Consider the following 19856-nt stretch of genomic DNA (forward strand, 5'->3'; position numbering starts at 1 on the left):
GCGGCCCTGGGGCTCGGCCTGTGGCGGCAGCAGGTGCCTGGCCAGTGCCATGGGGAGCGGGCGCCGGGCACCGAGGGGTGAGTGGGGCCCCACGGCTGCAGGGTGGGCCAGAGGACTGAGGGCATCCCTGCAGAGGGGAGGGGATAGGGTGACTCCCATGGGGACATGAGGACACTGCCCAGGCCTGGCCCTTGGGCAGAGGTGACCTCAGGCTGAGGCACCCCTGAGCCAAGGCAGGGCCAAGGCCCCACTGCAGATCCCCCACAGCAGCAGCCGGGACACGGGCAGGGAGCTGGAGCCAGACCTGGAGCGAAACCTGGAGCCAGAGCAGGAGGTAAAACAGGAGCCAGGCCTGGAGCTACATCAGGAGCCAGGCCTGGAGCTAAAACGGGAGCCAGACCTCGACCTAAATCGGGAGCCAGACCTGGAGCTAAAATGGGAGCCAGACCTGGAGCTACAGGAGCCAGAGCTGGCCCCGGAGCTGCAGACAGACGTAGAGCTGGAGCCAGAGCTGGAGATGAAGACAGACACGGACCCACCAGCAGAGCCAGCGCTGGGGCAGCACCACGGGCACTAATTAAAGGTGTTGGGCAAAGCTGGAGTCATGGCCAGTGCCCCGTGGTTTTATGTTTACGTAGTTTATGTTTTTTATCAGATTTAACCCTCTCTCGGGGCCTAGAGGCCACAGCTGCTGAGATTGTCCCCTTTTCTCTGTGGGCACACAGTGGTGGTTGGGATTTGCCTGTCTGTGTGAAGCTGCCTGATGCTGGGGCCTGTTCAGCAGTGCTGGCTCAGGCACTGGGGCTGCCTCTGAAGTGAACCTCTCCTGGGTGACTGTGGATGTGTGTGGCTCATGGCCCCCCTCCTCAGAGCTGGGGACCAGGGAAGGCCACTGCCTCGTGTGGTGGCCCTGGTGCTGACTGTGAGTGAGGGTGTCACCTCTGTATGTGAAGTCAATGGTCCTGCAGTGCCCTCGGACCTGCACCCCACAGGGATGTCAGTCCTGCTGTTTGTACCCTTGTCCTTGCACCTGCACCCCACAGGGGTGTCAGTCCTGCTGTTTGTGCCCCTGTCCTTGCACCTGCACCCCACAGGGGTGTCAGTCCTGCTGTTTGTGCCCCGTCCTTGCACCTGCACTCCACAGGGATGTCAGTCCTGCTGTTTGTACCCCTGTCCTTGCACCTGCACTCCACAGGGATGTCAGTCCTGCTGTTTGTGCCCCTGTCCTTGCACCTGCACCCCACAGGGGTGTCAGTCCTGCTGTTGTACCCTGGCTCTTCCCTTCCCCTGCACTCCCAGTGCCTCCAGCCCCAGCCCCTGCCTGCACAGGCAGCATTCTCAGGGCTGATTTTCCCCCAGGAAGCTGCTGTTTGGGAAGGCCCTGCCCAAAGAATCCTGCTGGCACCCCACTGGCAGCCCCAGTGACCCCAGCAGCATGGGGAAAGCATTTTTCATAAAACATGTCTGTGACAGGTATTGGGAAGGTATTGTAAATAATGTACACGTAGTTTTTAGTATAAAAAGTTAACACCATCCTGAAGGCAGTCAGTGTGCCTCAACCCAACCTGCCAGACAGAACTCAGCAGGTCAGAGAAAGAATGTTATACATAAGAAATAATAAATAACCTTGAGAATGAGAACATAGGAATCCTGACTCTTCCTTCATGTGCTGGGCTGGGAAAAGGAGACTTGTACATATCTCAGAGTCCCTCTGACCAGCAGATATTCTGAGAGAGCCTCCCACCCCACAGGAGCCTGGCAGCCCTTTGGGGCAGCCCTGGGAGGAGTCAGCTCACAGCCCCTGCTCCCCCACAGACAGGTGACCCAAGGCTTTCCCATCCACGGGGACAGAGTTTAATGCAAGGCTCTGAGGCCATATATCATGTTGCAAATTGTAGGATAGATCATGATAGGAACAGTGCAATGAGGAGGAAGGTAAGGGAGTAGAAGTCTGTTTTGAGGCTGATGGGGATTTTGAAGTTTATAATGGATTTTCATTCTCAGAAGGAGGTGAGGCTTTCTGTTCCGGAGGGGACGTAGATTGTGGTGTTTGCTGCAGACAAAGCCTTATCAGCAACCTTTAGCCGTGTTTGCTCAGACCCTCTGGCCATTGGGCAGCCAGGCTGACCCCCCAGGCCAAGGTGCTGGCTCAGCACATTCTGCCAGCGGGGTGGCCAGGCCAGAGCAGCCCTGGCAGGCAGGGCCAGCCATGGAGGGCAGCGCTGACACCGAGGAGCCCCCGCTGCTGCCCCTGGCGCTGAGCAGCTTCCACATCTCCGAGGAGTTTGGCTTCCTGCTTCCCGACCCTCTGGTAGGAGCTGGCTGTGCCTCCCCATCTGCATGCGCAGGAAATAGAGGGGTTGGTGAGCAGCTTTCTGGTGGGGGAGCTTTGATTTAGCATTTTGCTGTAGCACTTTCCAAAGAGCTATGAGGAAGGCAGGTGCTATTCTGGCACAGGGAGTTTCACAGGACAAACCTCTACCCTTGAAAATGATGCAAGCAGCTGCAGCAAGCAGCACAGAGGAGAGGTGAAGGAGCTCTGACTGGCCTTGGCTCTACAGAATTTAGGGAGCAGGTGTCCTGTGCCCAAAGTGGGGCTATTTATCACTTATAGGAATGTGTTTCTTGTTGACGGAGTGACAAAACTATTTTTTGTTTTTTTAAAAAAGGAAAGAAGCTTAGAAGATTTTATTTTATTTTATTTTATTTTATTTTATTTTATTTTATTTTATTTTATTTTATTTTATTTTATTTTATTTTATTGTTTTAAGAGATTTAGCTTTAAACTTAAGGATAGCTAATTGGACAGAAGCTAAAAAGTTTTGCCTAAGTAATTAATTAAAAAAAAACCCAAATAAATTAATCACTTTTATAAAGTATTTTACTAAAAACAAAAACGTTTAACATCTAACTTAGTTTTTTTTGTTTGTTATTTTGCTTTTTATAAAACTTTTTTATTTTTAACACTGTAACAAAAGCTATTTTGTTAATTTTTATGCTTTTAAAAGTAGCTAAGTTATTTCAAGTGTGTTACAAGCCTCCGAAAACTTATTAAACATAACAAAAAAGCTACTATAACAGCTGGGAGCCTGGGCACGTTCACAGCCCTCCCTTTGCCTCTCTCCACCAAGACAGAGCTGCCAGCAGCCTACAGCCCCTGGATGGACATTGCCCATGAGCTGCCCCAGCTGATCACGAGCCGTCAGCTCCGCTCACGCGTGCACCAGGTATGGCCTTCTCCTTCCTGCCCCCAGAAGAGCTCTCTGAAACCTTGCTCTGACACAGCAGCGTCTGCAAAACCTGCCAAAGCAGCCCAGGTGTGTGCTGAGCCAGGGCTGACACCAGGCGACAGCAAAGTCTTAACTTTGGCACAGGAATAGCTCCTGCAGCAGATCCGAGTGCTCAGCAGGCAGCAAGGGCTGGAGCAGGGCCCCTCTAGGTGTCACAAGAGCCATGTCTCATCCCAGCCAGGCTCCCTGATGCCAGCTCCCAGTCAGGCCCGACCCTTTTTGGGATCAGCTGCCCCATGGGCATCCCAGCACCAGGAGGAGGAAAACCCTATGGATTTTACTCACAAAGCAGTAACAGCGCAGCAGGAGCAAATCCTGCAGAGTGGCTGGGAAGGGAGGCATAAAGAGAAGCACAAGGAGGGTTCCTTGCAGCTGGCAGTGTCGCATGTCCTGGCTACATGGTGACAGTAGGGGGGTGACAATCGCCCTCTTCAGAATCCCAGCTGCCAGTGGAGGCACAGCACGGAACAAAAAGGCCACAGCAGCAGCACGGGCCCTGGGGTGGCACTGGGTTCCTTTATTTGATGTTACACTCCCCGAGTCTCCCAGGCCATGAGCTGGGGGCAAACAACAGCTTATACAGGGGGGCAGGTCTCAAGGGAGGACACAATGTTCAGCTAATCAGGAGAACTGGGGGTGGAACACAAGGGCGAGGGATACAAGGGAGGAAAACTGCTTGGGACAGGAGGGGTAAACAGCTGGATGTAGGAGGAAGGGGTTTTGAAACTTGGCAGAAAAGTAGCTAAGTAGCAAAGAGATAAACCAACTCCTGGCTCAATTGAATAACAAAGACAAGTCTGCGTCACTCCAAAAGCGAGGGGAGAAAAGCCCAAAAACCTACCAAACAACAAATCAAACAAAAACCTACAAAACAAAACCACACTACAACATGGCAGGGCAGCCCCTCCACCACAGGGGCCTTGGCATTGCTGGCTCTGCTCCTTGCTCCCAAGGGTTTCCCTGGCAGATGCCGCAGCTGAGCCCCCGGCAGCTCCGAGGACGTGAGGAGCTGCACTTGGCACACCTGGTGCTCAGCTTCATCACCATGGGCTACGTCTGGCAGGAGGGCGAGGAGGGCACCGTGCAGGTAAAGGCAAGGTAAAGCAGGTTCACCTGCTCCTTGGGCTCTGGGAGCTGGTGCTGCTCCCTTAGCACCTACGCCATGGGAGCAAATCCCCTTTCCTGTGGCTGCAGCAGGAGCTGCTGCCTCCTTCCTGCAGCCTGACCACATCCCCGCCTTCCCCTGTGCTTTGTGACACTCAGGTCCTGCCCAGAAACCTCGCTGTCCCCTTCTGGGAGGTGTCCCAGGCCCTGGGCCTCCCGCCCATCCTCAGCCATGCAGACTTTGTGTTGGCCAACTGGAGGAGGAAGGACCCCAGCGGGTAAACAGCAAATGCCAGCGGGCAAGCACGGTTCTTCCTGCAGGTGTCAGGGACAGATCAGTGATCAGCAGGACAGACTGTTCCCAAACTGCTCCTGTTCTGCTAAAGCCCCTTGAACCCCACTTTTGCTGAGCTCAGCCTCGTGGTTGTGGACACAGGAACTCTGTGGGGATGTGGGTGTCTCTGGGAGCAGCCCCTGGGAACAGCTCCTCTATTCCCTGCAGAGCACAGGACCATTTCAGCTCCATCAAATGGAAAAGTCATTCCTCTGCTGGGTATTAAGTCTACTTTGCACAGCAGGCAGTCTCAGAGCAATGGAAAACACCTTCTGTGCCCAGCACAGATCCCAAGGTCCCCCCAAGCCCTCCCTGCCCCAATTCTGCCCAGATTTGCTCTTTGCACACACGAGTCCCAGGCTAAAGTCACCGAGCTCCCTCCATACCCAGAGGGAGGAAAAGAGGGAAAGTGGATGAAGAGCTCTCCTGTGCAGAGCCAAGGTTACTAGAACAATTGTTACTAGAACAATTTATAATCTCTCTCTCTCTCTCCTTTTCTTGTGCATTTTGTTGGCTATAACTGCAATGCCTTCAGGCCTCTGGAAATTGAGTAAGTACTTACTGCTCATTTATTTTCTAACGGTGTTGGCGATTGTTTGGATTGGCTCAGCTCTGTAGCACTGCTTGGGCTGCTCTGCCTGCACAAACCATGGGGAGGGCCCCTAAACCACAGCAGTCCTGCTCCCCCATCTCTGTAATATTTTCTGGAAAAATCCCTTGGCCAGAATTTCTTCTCCTGGGAAGCTGAGAAGCCTCAGAGAGAAATGAAAATAATAATGATCTGATTTGCTTCTCCTGTGTTTTGCTGCTTTGGAATGTGGTTGGAGATTGTTTATCCAACAGGTGCATGTTTAATTGGTTTCATGTGAATTGTTTTTAATTAATGACCAATCACTGTCCAGCTGTGTTGGGACTCTGGAGAGTCACGAGTTTTTAATTAGTATCTTGTTAAGCCTTCTGTCTGTATCCTTTCTGTATTCTTTAGTATAGTTTTAGTATAGCATAATGTAATGTAATATAATGTAATATAAATTATATAATAATAAATTAGCCTTCATGGAGTCAGATTCTCAATTCCTCCTCCATCCTGGGGACCCTGCAAATACCACACTCCCCTTTCACTCTGTGCCAGCTCCTCTCTGCATGGGGTGCAAGTAAGAGGCTCTGGACTCTGGGATGGTTTTGTTCCCAGGGTCCCACAGTGTGTAAGGAAATCCTGAGCCACCACTCCCCCCAATCCCTGTTCTTGGCCCTTTTGTGCAGGAACCTGGACACGATCATCACACTGCCTGGGGGAGAGAGTCTGAGGGGCTTCATCCTTGTCACTCTGCTTGTTGAGAAGGCAGCTGTGCCTGGCATTAAGGTGGGTACCACCCTGTGTTGGGTCTTACCTGCAGTGCCTGAGGTGCACCCCAAGGTGTTCCTGCCCCTGAACCCAGGCTGGGGAAGGGGCAGGGCTGCCATGGGTGGCAGCAAATGTCCAGAGCTGCTGTGCACAGACATCCTCCCCCTTTGTGACCTGGTGCTCTCCCTCCTCCTCCCACAGGCAATCCCCCGGGCCCTCGGTGCCACCCTGCAGGGGGATGAGGAGTCCCTGCACAGAGCCCTGGAGGAGCTGGCAGGGGCCATCGAGGCCATGAGGGAGGCACTGAGGAGGATGCATGGTGAGAGCAGCTGGTGCCTGTGCATGCTGCAGCTGCCCATCACCTCTGATCTGATCTGATCTGATTGACTTCCTCCTAGACTATGTGGATCCAGAAGTATTCTACTCTGTGATCCGGATCTTTCTGTCTGGGTGAGTGGATCTTTCTCTCTGTTTCCCTCCAGGGTCGCTGTGCCGGCAGATCCCAGGGCTGGGGGAAGCTGGGGATGTGCAGGGAAGGGGCAGCCCAGGTGGGATATGGAGTTCCCCAGGGCAGGGTAGGGACCAGCATTGCTCTCCCTGGAGCATCATGACCCTGTCCCTCCTAGGCACTGGATCAGTTGGGCAGGGACTGTGGCCAAGGGCTGGGCTCTGCCTCCCTCCAGCTTCTCTCCATCCCACGCTTCAGCTCAGCCCTGACAGCCCCAAGAGCCAGAATTGTGCACAAATGAATCTTCCCTGCTCTTGGCTGAACAGTTTTGACAGAAGAGGAATTTCTCTTTCCTTCCACACTGTGTACACAAAGCTGCAGAGCTGAGCAGAGGCTCTTCCCACTGCGTGTTAAGCAAACATCTGTAACAATCCTCTTGCTGCTGCTCTGTTACAATTCTGTCAGTTCAAAAAAAAAAAAAAAAAAGAAAATCCCCCCCAAATACTGAAAATGCTGTTTGGGCAAGGCAGAACCACAGCCCAGAGCCCAACACGGAGCCTTCAGCATCCCCCAGCACCCTGTGGGGCTGCAGCATCTGCAGACACTAAATCCCAGGCTTCTCAGGGGGATTCTATTTTTATTTCTCTCCATCATATCTCAGCATTTCCAAGTAAAAGGCTCCGTGCATTGTGATTAAGTTTGTCTCATTTTTTATCCAAGCCGACCTTGTCTCGATGGTCATCAGCTTGGGAAAACATGCCTTTTAAATTCCCTTCTGCTTCTAAGAACTTCCCACTAGTAGAGGTTACTATAAATACAATCCTGGGAAGACTAAAAATATTCTGGTATTTGATAATGAATCTATTTTCTCTGCAGTTTGTGTAAAATCTGTTCCTGTAGCCCAGCTGCAGCCAGCACCCAAAGCCTCATGGAATGGTGCATTCTGCTAAAAGTCCACCGATATTTTTGTGCCAGGCACTTTACCTCCCTGAAATCCTAACTCCTGTCTCCATTTGGGTGTGAGCACTTCTTCATTTCAGCAAAAGTGGGGCTGACAGGGTCTGAGTCCAGGGTGTGTGTGGGAGGCACCAGCAGTGCTGGCTCCCCACCTGCTCAGGACCAGCAGCTTCAGAGGGAGGAAATCCCACCCTTGCCTTGTTATCTGCAGAGATAAATAGAAGCAGGCTGGCCTGGCCTCTATTTTTCTTTCAAATGCTTTTTAAAAAGACATCACCTTGAGTAACAAGAACAAAGGAAAATCCAGACTTCAGGGGCTCAAAGGAGTGTTTGGGTGATTACCTTCTTCTCCAAATGGCCACTGACATTCAAGGAATTGATGTAAAGTGCCACTGTTGCCCAGAAAAGTGCCCCCTCCCCTCTCTGCTTGCAGAAACCTTCCTGAGCTGGAGCAGGAGGTGCAGCCAGGCAGGGCAATGTGTCCCAGCACCAGGCCACAGGGTGCTCACCAGGGCGTGGAGATCCCAGAGAACTCTTCTGGCAAAGGAAAATTAAGGATTTCTCCTTACCTCCATGGCCTCACTGTGTGCTTTTGCACAGAATCTGATTTGGCACTGAATCTGATTTCTGAGTTTATCTCCTGTTTGAGGAAGGCTGACATGGCCACGTTGGAGAAGGAGATCCATGGGCTGGGCCAGGGAAGTTTTGCTCAAGCTTGGCAGCCCAAGGTCCCTTCTCACAAGGCCCAGAAAAAAATGAAGGATTTCTCCTTACCCCCATGGTCTCATTGTGTGCTTTGGCACAGAATCTGATTTGGCACAGAATCTGATTTCTGAGTTCATCTCCTGTTTGAGGAAGGCTGACACGGCTGCATTGGAGAAGGAGATCCATTGGTCAGGGAAGTTTTGTTCGATCTTGCCAGCCCAAGGTCCCTTCTCACAGGGCCCAGAAAAAAATGAAGGATTTCTCCTTACCCCCATGGTCTCGTTGTGTGCTTTGGCACAGAATCTGATTTGGCACAGAATCTGATTTGGCACTGAAACTCAGAAATCAGATTATCTCCTGTTTGAGGAAGGCTGCCATGGCCGTGTTGGAGGAGGAGATCCATGGGCTGGGCCAGGACAGTTTTGCTCAATCCTGGCAGCCCAAGGTCCCTTCTCACAGGGCCCTGTCCCCAGCCCCATGGCTGCTGCCTGACTCTGTGTCTCCTGCCCAGCTGGAAGGACAACCCTGCCATGGCCCACGGGCTCATCTACGAGGGGGTGTCCCCGGAGGCGCTGGCGTTCTCGGGGGGCAGCGCGGCGCAGAGCACGGTCCTGCACGCCTTCGATGAGCTCCTGGGCATCCGCCACCGCCAGGACTGTGGTGAGCCACCAGCTTTTCTGTCCAATTTGCAGCAACCCCGATGAGCGGAGAGTAGATAAATGTGACTCCGTGTTCTTAGAAGGCTAATTTGTTATCTTATGGTATTATGTTATGTCGCAGGCATATTTTATGAACAATCCTTTTGTTAGGATCTTTTCTCCTGAAAAGTTGGGAGGGTTCAGCTTCTCCGTGTTTTGCTGCTTTGGAATGTGATTTGGAGAATTGTTTACCCAGCATGTGAATTGTTTTTACTTGATGACCAATGACAGCCACCTGTGTCGAGGCTGTGAGCAGTCACAAGATTTTATCACCATTGCTTTCTATTCCTTTCAAGCCTTCTGATGAAATCCTTTCTTCTATTCTTTAGTGTAGTTTTAATATATATTTTTTTTAATATAATATATATCATATAATAATAAATCAGCCTTCTGAAACATGGAATCAAGATTCTCATCTCTTCCCTCATCCTGGGACCCCTGTGAACACCACCACAATGTTATATTAAAGAATGCTATACTGTATACTAAAGAATAGAGAAAGGATACAGACAGAAGGCTTAACAAGAATGAATAACAAAAACTCATGACTGCTTCCAGAGTCCTGACACAGCTGGATGGTGATTGGTCATTAATTAAAAACAATTCACATGGAATCAATCAAACATGCACCTTGTTGGTAAACAATATCCAGACCACATTCCAAAGCAGCAAAACACAGGAGAAGCAATCAGATAATTATGGTTTTCATTTTTCTCTGAGGCTTCTCAGCTTCCCAGGAGAAGAAATCCTGGCAAAGGGAGTTTTCAGAAAATATGATGGTGACACTTTTCCTTCTCCAAAGCAGATGAGGGGCTGGGGAAGAGATGAGCCAGAGTGATTCCCATGAGTGTGCCAGCTCTGGCAGGCAGGAGGACATGTGCCCATCTCATCCTGGCTGGCACCAGGCTCTGCCCAGTTCCAGGGAGGAAGGTTATAAATGTGCCTCTGGCAGGTGCTTCCTCACCATGATAAATTCATAAAAGCACTCATTTGGCTTCTTGCACGTCAGCTTTTTGCTGAGGTTCTCTATGGGCCCAGAGATGAGGGAGCAGAGCGTGCAGGCATCCTGCCAGTGAGAAGCCTTTCATGAAGCTCCACTTTAATCCAGCCCACGACAGAAATATTTACCAGAAATTAGCAAAAACAACAAAAAAAAACCCAAAAACCAAAGGGCTGGGAGCAGGGCTAAACCCTGCCTTTTAGGGTTAGCACCAGCCCTAATGGAGCACTGACCTAATATGGGTTTTCTTTCTCAGTTAATTGGAGGCAGGGCAGAGGAGGCTGTGCAGGCTGTGTCAGCACCACAGCTCTGTGGTATTCACAGGCCCTCTGAACAGAGAGAAGCTGTGAGACAAGCAGAGAAGAAGGAAAATACAATTCTTATCTCGCTTGCTGTGGCTGTGCTGTGCTAAAGTAAAATGCAATGTGGAGATTGGTTACCCAAAGTGAGGATGTTTTGTTCCCTTGGCCTGTCAGGGCCAGGTGTGTGTGTGTGGGACTGTCATGGGACAGTCACCAGAGAATGAGAGTGTGAGCAGTTCTGGGCAGTTGTGAGCAAGAGTGAGTGCAGGGCAGATTCAGTTTAGATGCAATGTACATACTATAGTATAATAAAGTATTATAGTATAATATATAGTATATATTATACTATAATATATATATATGATATATATTGTACTATATATAATTTATATATAGTATATATGTACTATATATATTTTTATATATATAAATAAATAAATATAATAGATAATAATATATATAATAATATTTTTATATATATAATTTATATATAGTATATATATATACTATATATATTATAGTACAATATATAGTATAATATAGTATTATATAAAGTCAGATGATGAATCTGACTCCATCATCACCATTCTGATGATGGAGTCAGATGCATCATTCTCTCTCCCCTTTCTCAGAGTCGCCTTTGATTTACAATACAGCTCCATGCCAGCTTCTCTCCTAGAGGGTCGGGGCTTTTGATCCGCTTACCCACAACTTACTCCTGCCTTTGCTGGTGTCTCACAGCCGCCTTCCTGTGCAGGATGAGGGAGTACATGCCCCCGGCACACCGAGCCTTCGTGGAGCAGATCCACGGCGCGGGGTCCCCGCGGCACCTCGTGCTCTCCTCGGGGGACGCGCGGCTCCGCGACGCCTTCAACCGCTGCGTGTGGGCGCTGGCAGAGCTCAGGTCCTACCACATCACCATTGTCACCAAGTACATCGCCGTGGCAGCGGCCAAAGCCAAGGCCAGGCGGGCAGAGCTGAGTGGGGCCGGCCCCGCTGTGGGAAAGGCGCCGTCAGCACTGGAGGACAAAGGAACGGGAGGGTCGCACATCTTCAGCTTCCTGAAGAGCATCAGGGACACCACCAGGGAGGGGATGATAAGGGCCTGACTGTGGCAGTGTTTGTGGGTGTGATGGGAACCTTGACTCTGTGCTTCAGAAGGCTGATTTATTATTTTATGGTATATATTATATTAAAGAATGCTATACTAAAGCTATACTAAAGAGAGAGAAAGGAGACATCAGAAGGTTAGCAAAGAATGATAATAAAATCTCGTGACAGACTCAGAGCCTCGACACAGCTGGACCGTGATTGTTTTTACTTGATGACCAATCTACATGAGACCAATCAAAGATGCACCTGTTGGTAAACCATCTCCAGACCACATTCCACAGCCATCAGATAGTTATTGCTTACATTTCATTTCTGAGGCCTCTCAGCTTCTCAGCAGAAAATCCCAGCGAAAGGTATTTTTCAGAAAATATGTCAGTGACACCTGCCCCACCCTGAGGGTCGCCCAAAGTGGGCGCAGGAGGCCAAGGGGCTCCATCTGCAACAAGCCAAGATGCAAAACCTCCCATCAGCAGCACCTTCCCACCTGTGCAGGCTGGGACACGAGGGACACGCTCGGGGCTGGTGACAGAGAGCAGTGCTGCTGCTGCTGCTGTGAGCTCAGCATCCTCCTGTTGGAATTCAGGACATCCCTCTGGCTGTCCTGGGCTGCCAAGACCCCTGCCAGGGGGCTCAGAGACCCTGGCACAGAGCCCAAGACGCTTGTGGCTTTGATTATGACCCATGGAGCAAGTTACCAACCTTAGATGAAGATCTGCAAGCCACGACAGTTTAAGTAGAATGATAGTGAATTTATCACAGGGTGAAAAATAGATTTTTGGGGTTTTTAGAATGGGGGTTCAGGGGGCAAGATGGAAGAATCTGAACATGTCCTGTCCTCCTCCTCCTCCTCGTCCTTCTTCTTCTTCACCTTCTTCTTCTTCTTCGCTTCCATCTTCGCCTCCATCTTTGCCTTCTTCTTCTTCTTCGCCTCCATCTTCTGCTGTGATGGTGGCACTTTTGGATTGGTTTAGAGTAGAGGCTCACTGTCTAACACAGGTGATAGGTATGGGAAGTAATTGTAAACATTGTACACATAGTTTTTAGTATAAAAAGATAACACCACCCTGGGGGAGGCAGAGTGCCTCTGTCTGTCCTGCTGGACGGACCTCGGCTGGACAGGAGAAAGAATTTTATAGATAAGAAACAATAAACAACTTTGAGACCGAGAAATGAAGAGCTCTGACTCTGGGAAAAGAGACTTTCTAACACATCTCAGGGTCACTCTGACCAGCTAAAGTCCTGACACTCCCCTGGCACGGGCACAGGGTCCTCCTGTGGCACTGATGCCAGCACATCACGCCCGGGCCCCAGGGAGGAGCTGTGTCCCTCCAAGCCCCGCTTGTTCCCCGCTCCACCCCGGATGGACACGGGTGGGTCACAGGGACCAATAAAGCAGCGATTGCCGGGCCCTGAGATGTCACAGCCCTTTTGTGTCCATCACCAGGTGGCGGCAGAAAGCCGCGTTTGGCACCGGGGGAACGGAGCGGGGCAGGGATGGAGAGGTGGGCACGGGGGATGCAGGGCGAGAAGGAGCTGCCCACTGTGACCCCCAGGCGCTGGCACCCGGACACGGCTCCTGTCCCCCCACAGCTGCAAAGGGACCGTGATTACCCCAACAAACACCAACCCTCTGTCGTGGGAGTGACGCTGAAACCGCTCAAACCCAAACTCCCCGGAGGAGTGTGGGATGAGAAAAGGGAGCCAAGTGCTGGGACAAATGTGGGGTGTCCAGGAGGCTGCACCGAGGCACTGGGGTACAGAGGTTGCTCTCCACGCCAAATCCATCTCCTGGTTCATGAAGGGCTCAGGAGGTTACAAAAAGTACAAAGCTGCAGCATTGGAGGTCACACAGGCTTCCCTTTAGGATCACACAGTGCTATAGTAGGGACATGGGGACACATGGCACCCCCAAGGGGCCAGCATGGCAAAAATGCTCGTGACAAAGCCCTGATCCTTAGAGAATAACAGAATAGAATAGAATAGAATAGAATAGAATAGAATAGAATAGAATAGAATAGAATAGAATAGAATAGAATAGAATAGAATAGAATAAGAATAGAATAGAAGCAGAATAGAAGCAGAGTAAAGTAGAGTGGAGTAGAAAGAATAGAATAGAATAGAATAGAATAGAATAGAATAGAATAGAATAAGAATAGAATAGAATAGAATAGAATAGAATAAGAATAGAATAGAATAGAATAGAATAGAATAGAATAGGAATAGAATAGAATAGAATAGAATAGAAGCATAGTAGAGTAGAGTAGAAATAGAATAGAATAGGATAGAATAGAATAGAATAAGAATAGAATAGAATAGAATAAGAATAGAATAGAAGCAGAATAAAAGCAGAGTAGAATAGAGTGGAGTAGAAAGAATAGAATAGAATAGAATAGAATAGAATAGAATAGAATAGAATAGAATAAGAATAGAATAGAAGCAGAATAGAAGCAGAGTAGAGTAGAGTGGAGTAGAAAGAAAAGAATAGAATAGAATAGAATAGAATAGAATAGAATAGAATAGAATAGAATAGAATAAGAATAGAATAGAAGCAGAATAGAAGCAGAGTAGAGTAGAGTGGAGTAGAAAGAAAAGAATAGAATAGAATAGAATAGAATAGAATAGAATAGAATAGAATAGAATAGAATAGAATAAGAATAGAATAGAAGCAGAATAGAAGCAGAGTAGAGTGGAGTAGAAAGAATAGAATAGAATAGAATAGAATAGAATAGAATAGAATAGAATAGAATAGAATAGAAGCATAGTAGAGTAGAGTAGAAATAGAATAGAATAGGATAGAATAGAATAGAATAAGAATAGAATAGAATAGAATAAGAATAGAATAGAAGCAGAATAAAAGCAGAGTAGAATAGAGTGGAGTAGAAAGAATAGAATAGAATAGAATAGAATAGAATAAGAATAGAATAGAAGCAGAATAGAAGCAGAGTAGAGTAGAGTGGAGTAGAAAGAAAAGAATAGAATAGAATAGAATAGAATAGAATAGAATAGAATAGAATAGAATAGAATAAGAATAGAAGCAGAATAGAAACAGAGTAGAGTAGAGTGGAGTAGAAAGAATAGAATAAGAATAGAATAGAATAGAATAGAATAGAATAGAATAGAATAGAATAGAATAGAATAGAATAGAATAGAATAGAATAGAATAGAATAAGAATAGAATAGAAGCAGAGTAGAGTAGAGTGGAGTAGGAATAGAATAGAATAGAATAGAATAGAATAGAATAGAATAGAATAGAATAGAATAGAATAGAATAGAATAGAATAGAATAAGAATAGAATAGAAGCAGAATAGAAGCAGAGTAGAGTGGAGTAGAAAGAATAGAATAGAATAGAATAGAATAGAATAGAATAGAATAGAATAGAATAGAAGCAGAATAGAATAGAAGCAGAATAGAAGCAGAGTAGAGTGGAGTAGAAAGAATAGAATAGAATAGAATAGAAGCAGAATAGAAGCAGAATAGAAGCAGAGTAGAATAGAAGCAGAGTAGAAATAGAATAGAATAGAATAAGAATAGAATAGAATAGAAGCAGAGTAGAATAGAAGCAGAGTAGAAATAGAATAGAATAGAAGCATAGTAGAGTAGAGTAGAAATAGAATAGAATAGGATAGGATAGAATAGAATAAGAATAGAATAGAATAGAATAGAATAGAATAGAATAGAATAGAATAGAATAGAATAAGAATAGAAGCAGAGTAGAGTAGAGTGGAGTAGAAAGAATAGAATAAGAATAGAATAGAATAGAATAGAATAGAATAGAATAGAATAGAATAGAATAGAATAGAATAGAATAGAATAGAAGCAGAGTAGAGTAGAGTGGAGTAGGAATAGAATAGAATAGAATAGAATAGAATAGAATAGAATAGAATAGAATAGAATAGAATAGAATAGAATAGAAGCAGAATAGAATAGAAGCAGAATAGAAGCAGAGTAGAGTGGAGTAGAAAGAATAGAATAGAATAGAATAGAAGCAGAATAGAAGCAGAATAGAAGCAGAGTAGAATAGAAGCAGAGTAGAAATAGAATAGAATAGAATAGAATAGAATAGAATAGAATAGAATAGAATAGAATAGAATAGATAGGACAGCACACAGCCTGGTGGCAGTGTCAGCCCCATAGAGAGGCTCCTCTGACCCCTCTGCAGGTGAAGTGAGACCCTGGAGCATCCCCCATGCTGGGTGTGGCTGCTCCAGAATGTCCCTGCCCAGCCCAGGGCTGCAGGAATGGGCTCACCTTGCACCACCCAGCTGGGCTGAGTGGGAAGAGCCTGTGCCAAGAGCCGTGCTAAAGCTTTTTTTATAATGCCAGGTGCCTGTGCTGCCCTTTTCTAGCAAGTCAGCACGCCCAGATTCCTTGGAATTTGCATCTTTAGGGAAATGGGGCCATATGGCTCTGTTTTGCCTCCCCAGGTTTTGCTGGCACCAGCACCAGAGGAGGATTCACACCCAGTCAGTGTCTTGGTGCAAAAATAGCCCTGGCAGTGCCCCTTCTGCACGACCAGGAGAGTCAAGGTCCTTTGAAATGAGATGATGTTCCCATAAGGGCAAGAACAAGCTCAGAACGCTGTAGCTTGAATTATTAAACTCTTGCTAAATTGTATTTTGTGCTCTTTTTTTTTTTTGAATACAGCCCTAAAACTGGGGCTTCTGAGATGACTTCAGTAAACAACCCACGGGAACGTGTCAGCACCTTTAAATCTCTGCCTGGCAGCGCTCCTTCCACTTGATCTTCATTTCTGAATAGCTGCTGCATATTTCATGGAGGAAATATTTCATCCCAATGATTGTCTTGGCCTATTACATTTCAGACCATTTCAGGAAAACAGCAAACTTGGGCCAGGGGAAAAATCACTCCATCTAAATGAGAAACACAGCCAGGGCTGGAGGGAGGCTGGCCCTGCAGGGATGGGGGCTCTGCACAGGCTGGAAATGCCCAAACCCTGCTGGGAGCAGCAGTGCTGGTGCCAGGGGAGGCACAGGACCCCAAGCAAGGGGATTTTCTTCCTTCTGCCAACTCCCTTCCCCAAACACGCTGCCCTGTGTCACCAGGGCCAGGAGCAGGTCCTCAGGAGCAGGGATTTGTCACCTCAGAAGAGAAGAGGGGAGATGGGAAACCAGGGAGGCTGATTAGCACTGGCTGGGGTTTATGTACAAATCACAAACAGGACAGGACTGCTGGGAACGTGCCTTGAGCTCTTTCATTTTCCAGCATCAGCCTCATTCCATGGTGATGACAATGGGAAGATGCCACCAGCTCACATCCCAGGCAGCAGACCAAGAACTCAATGTTACAACTCACTTTATAAGTGTTTTGACCAATCCCACAAAGCAAAAGCACATTGACAGTAGTTCTATCCAACCATTGTAAGCACAGGTACCTTTGGTTAAACAATGCCTGCTTATTTCAAATACAATCCCTGCTTGTGAGCCTTCAAACACAACGCACAGAGCTCCATTATTAAGCTTAGAACTTCCTAATATCTCTCTAGATAAACTTTTCTGTAGTTTAGAGAGTTATTCTAGACAAGTGTTAATACACAGACCATTGTTCTATTTGTCCTTGCTTTTCTACATTTTACATAATTTTTCTGCCCAATCTCATGGCTGCTGCTCAGCTCTAATCACAGTTCTGCTGTCTCTGAGGCCTTTTGCAGCTTTCCCAAACCCCTCTGATTTTGTGGATTCCCACACTGATCATGTCAGAGGGCTCTGGAGAGCCAAGTTTCCCTGCTCTGGAGAGCACACTGCCCTTCTTTTGGTGGACAAGGGAGGTGCCAAAAAACCTGCAGAGACAGCGTCAGCCAGCAAACTGCACAGCACAGGCTCTGTGCTTACCAAATGCTCTGTCACAGCCAGCTCACAAACAATCAGCAGCTCCTTTGGAATGGGGCTCAGCGAGGATTCTGCAGCTCTGGAAGAACCCAGAACTGAGGACAGAACTCTCCTGTGTGCTCTCCTGGCAGGCTGGGACAGCTGCTCCAGCAGAGCTTTGATTCCTCTCTGTTTTCAAACCACTGCTGTCTAACATTGATCACAAGACACAGACATCTAAGCTCTCAGGTGCATTCTGACTGGAAGCACGTGGCCTTTCAATAATTTATGCCTGTGCCTAAAAATGGCACGAGGTGTTCGAGGACAGCCATGTGCTTGGCATCCATGCTGCATCCCACCAGAGGGAACAGGCTGCCCACCTGAGGCCCTGCTCTGTCCTCAAGGGTTTGTTTTGGCAGCACTGCACAGCCCAGAATGTGTGGGGTGAGTCAAGCACAGGGCTCACCCTGAGCAGCAATGTCCAGGCTCTGCTGCTCTCTGTCAGACCCCAGCTGGGACAACCTGAGCCCTGGAACGGGCAGGGTTAAGGCCATTTCTGCAGCTCAGCAATAGCATTAATGGTATTTCAGCAAAAGAACTGCTCCCCTCCTTCTCTCAGAGGTGCTGCTCCCCAGACCTCAGCTCCCAGAGGTGCAGGGTCTGTAGGGGTCAGAGATCCACACCCAAAGCTTCTCACTGCCTTCTGAGATTAAACCCAGTTTTGAAAGATTTTTGGATCCTTGACTGCCAAGAACCTCTTCAAAAAACACCACTTTCTGTGCAGGCCTTGAGGCAGTGGCCCTGTAATTTCCACTTTTCAGGGAGTTTGCACCAACTCCCCGAGCCCAGCAGTATCTGCTGGTCATCTGGGGCTGACGCCTGCCAGGGAGTGGATGGAAAAGCAGGAGAGATGTCACAGCCCTTGTCCACATGCAGAGCAGCAGCTCCAGACCCAAAGCAGTGCCACCCACACAGAAATCTCCCTTATCTCTGGAGCCAGCCCTGTCCCTGCAGCACTGAGGCACAAGTTTCCATCGAGCAGCTGCCACTCAGAGCAGCCCAACAGCTCTTCCAGCCACAAACTGGAGTTTTGGCTCCTGACTCCTTGCTTTTGTTAAGCAGAGATTTCCCCCATGGTCTCTGGTGGTCAGGCCTGTGTGATGGAGCCCGGTGCACGCCCAGGGTGGCAGGAGGAGACCTCACCTGGGCACACCTTCCATGCACCAGTGTCACCCTGATTTTTTTAGATTTTCTAAGCCTTCTGATGTTTACATTCTTGTAAAAAACTTTCTCACACGCTTTCTGCAAATAACTCATTGTTTTCTGCATTCTTTTATAGAAGAAGAAAAATTTGATGGACTGTTGGTTTGTCCAGTGTCATTGGAGAGGTGGCACTGTCACCCTCCAACCCACTGTCACTTTTGGAAATCTATAAATGTTGGAGTCAGAAAATAAACTTCCCTTTTCTTCACCTTAAGAGCAGCCGTGTGTGTGCTCGTGTTGTTTCGTGTCCTATAGCAACACACCAAACCCCAGAGAGCCTCACCAGCCCTGGCACCACCCCACAGGAGGTGGCCAGCCCTGCCTGCAGGCTCCCTGTGCTCCCTGGGCCATGCCCAGCCTGCCATCCCACCCACACTGCTGGCTCAGACTTTCCATCCTCCCCAATCGCTTTGGCCTCCGGGTCCCTCCTTGCCGTGCCCAGGTCTCACCCAGGTCGCCACTGAGACAAATCTGTGCAAAAGTTCCTGAGCACCTTTCCTGCTGCTGGGCCAGCCCCCTCCACAGGGATTCCCACAGCCCCCAGGCAGCTCCAGCCTAGTGCTTTGCTGCTTTTGTCCCATGAATATTTGAAATCGAACAGGAACACAAACATTTGGATTCCAGACACTTCCCAATTGCGGCCTTATTTATCATACTTGGCTCTGCTCCTGGAGCTGGGGCCAGAAGAGGCTCTGAATGATTTAAGTGATTTAGCATGCTGTGCATAGATCAATCTCACTCTCCCCTCCAGCCATAGGTTTCCCTTTGTGGTTTGCTGCACACTTATTATATCCATCAATATCCAAGTAATTAAAATCCCCCATTATCTGGGTCCTGGCTCCCTTACAAAGCCCTCATAAGCCATAAACTCGTTCATGATCAACCTCCCTAAAGTGGCTGGGAGTTTGCAGCCCCATCTCAGGGTCCCCAGGCTGCTGTTACATCCTGAAGGTCCCACTGGAGCCATGGCCAACTCCAGCCTGAGCCACGGCTGCCATTCCTCTCCCTGTGCTCCTGGTCTGTGCCAGGACTGCTCATTTCTATCCTCACCTTTCTCCACTCTCTGCTGAGTTTATCTCAGAGCAACTCCCCCAGCTCCTGCCTCACTCGTGCTGCTGGAGCAGAGTTTTGGAGCTGCTGCATTCCTGGGAGCACCCAGGGGCTGCTGGGCTCCAAATGCCATATCCCTGTTGGGGGAGATGAAACAGGAAAGCCTTATAAACATGATTGTCTGGCAAAAGATTCTGAGAATATGGAAACTGTAAGCCAGATTGAAATGAAAGCAGCTTTGAGATCCCTCAGTTACTGAACAACTGGAAAACAATGCTGTGGCTGGCTGAAGGTGATCCCCTTTTGATGGAACAACACCCTCTGCTTGCAGACAGCTCCAAGGGTCAGAGCAGACCCTGCCAGCTTGGCAGAAGGGGCCCAAAGAGGAGTTTGTAGGGTTTAAAATGGAACACAGTGTGGT

At 48.4% G+C, this 19856-nt stretch overlaps 1 protein-coding gene across 3 annotated transcripts; it reads left to right on the forward strand.

Annotated features, from left to right (window-relative positions):
* The first annotated feature begins 15 nt into the window (after nucleotides 1-15).
* Nucleotides 16-11466, forward strand: LOC118695150 (indoleamine 2,3-dioxygenase 2-like). Of its 3 annotated transcripts, none has more exons than XM_036396558.2 (10): nucleotides 16-77; nucleotides 3136-3227; nucleotides 4258-4377; nucleotides 4554-4672; nucleotides 5264-5278; nucleotides 5992-6091; nucleotides 6275-6392; nucleotides 6472-6523; nucleotides 8695-8843; nucleotides 10925-11466. In XM_036396558.2, exons 1-10 carry the CDS (start codon nucleotides 50-52, stop codon nucleotides 11290-11292), a joined length of 1161 nt encoding a protein of 386 aa, XP_036252451.1. In that variant the 5' UTR covers nucleotides 16-49; the 3' UTR covers nucleotides 11293-11466. The 3 variants fall into 3 exon arrangements, with proteins under 3 accessions (XP_036252451.1, XP_036252453.1, XP_036252452.1); XM_036396560.2 differs by lacking the exon at nucleotides 16-77 and adding an exon at nucleotides 967-2311 and having other exon boundaries at nucleotides 3132-3227; XM_036396559.2 differs by lacking the exon at nucleotides 16-77 and having other exon boundaries at nucleotides 3131-3227; nucleotides 4244-4377.
* The last annotated feature ends 8390 nt before the right edge of the window (nucleotides 11467-19856 follow it).

Source organism: Molothrus ater, chromosome 28 (genome assembly GCF_012460135.2).
Source record: "Molothrus ater isolate BHLD 08-10-18 breed brown headed cowbird chromosome 28, BPBGC_Mater_1.1, whole genome shotgun sequence".
Lineage (NCBI taxonomy): Eukaryota > Metazoa > Chordata > Aves > Passeriformes > Icteridae > Molothrus > Molothrus ater.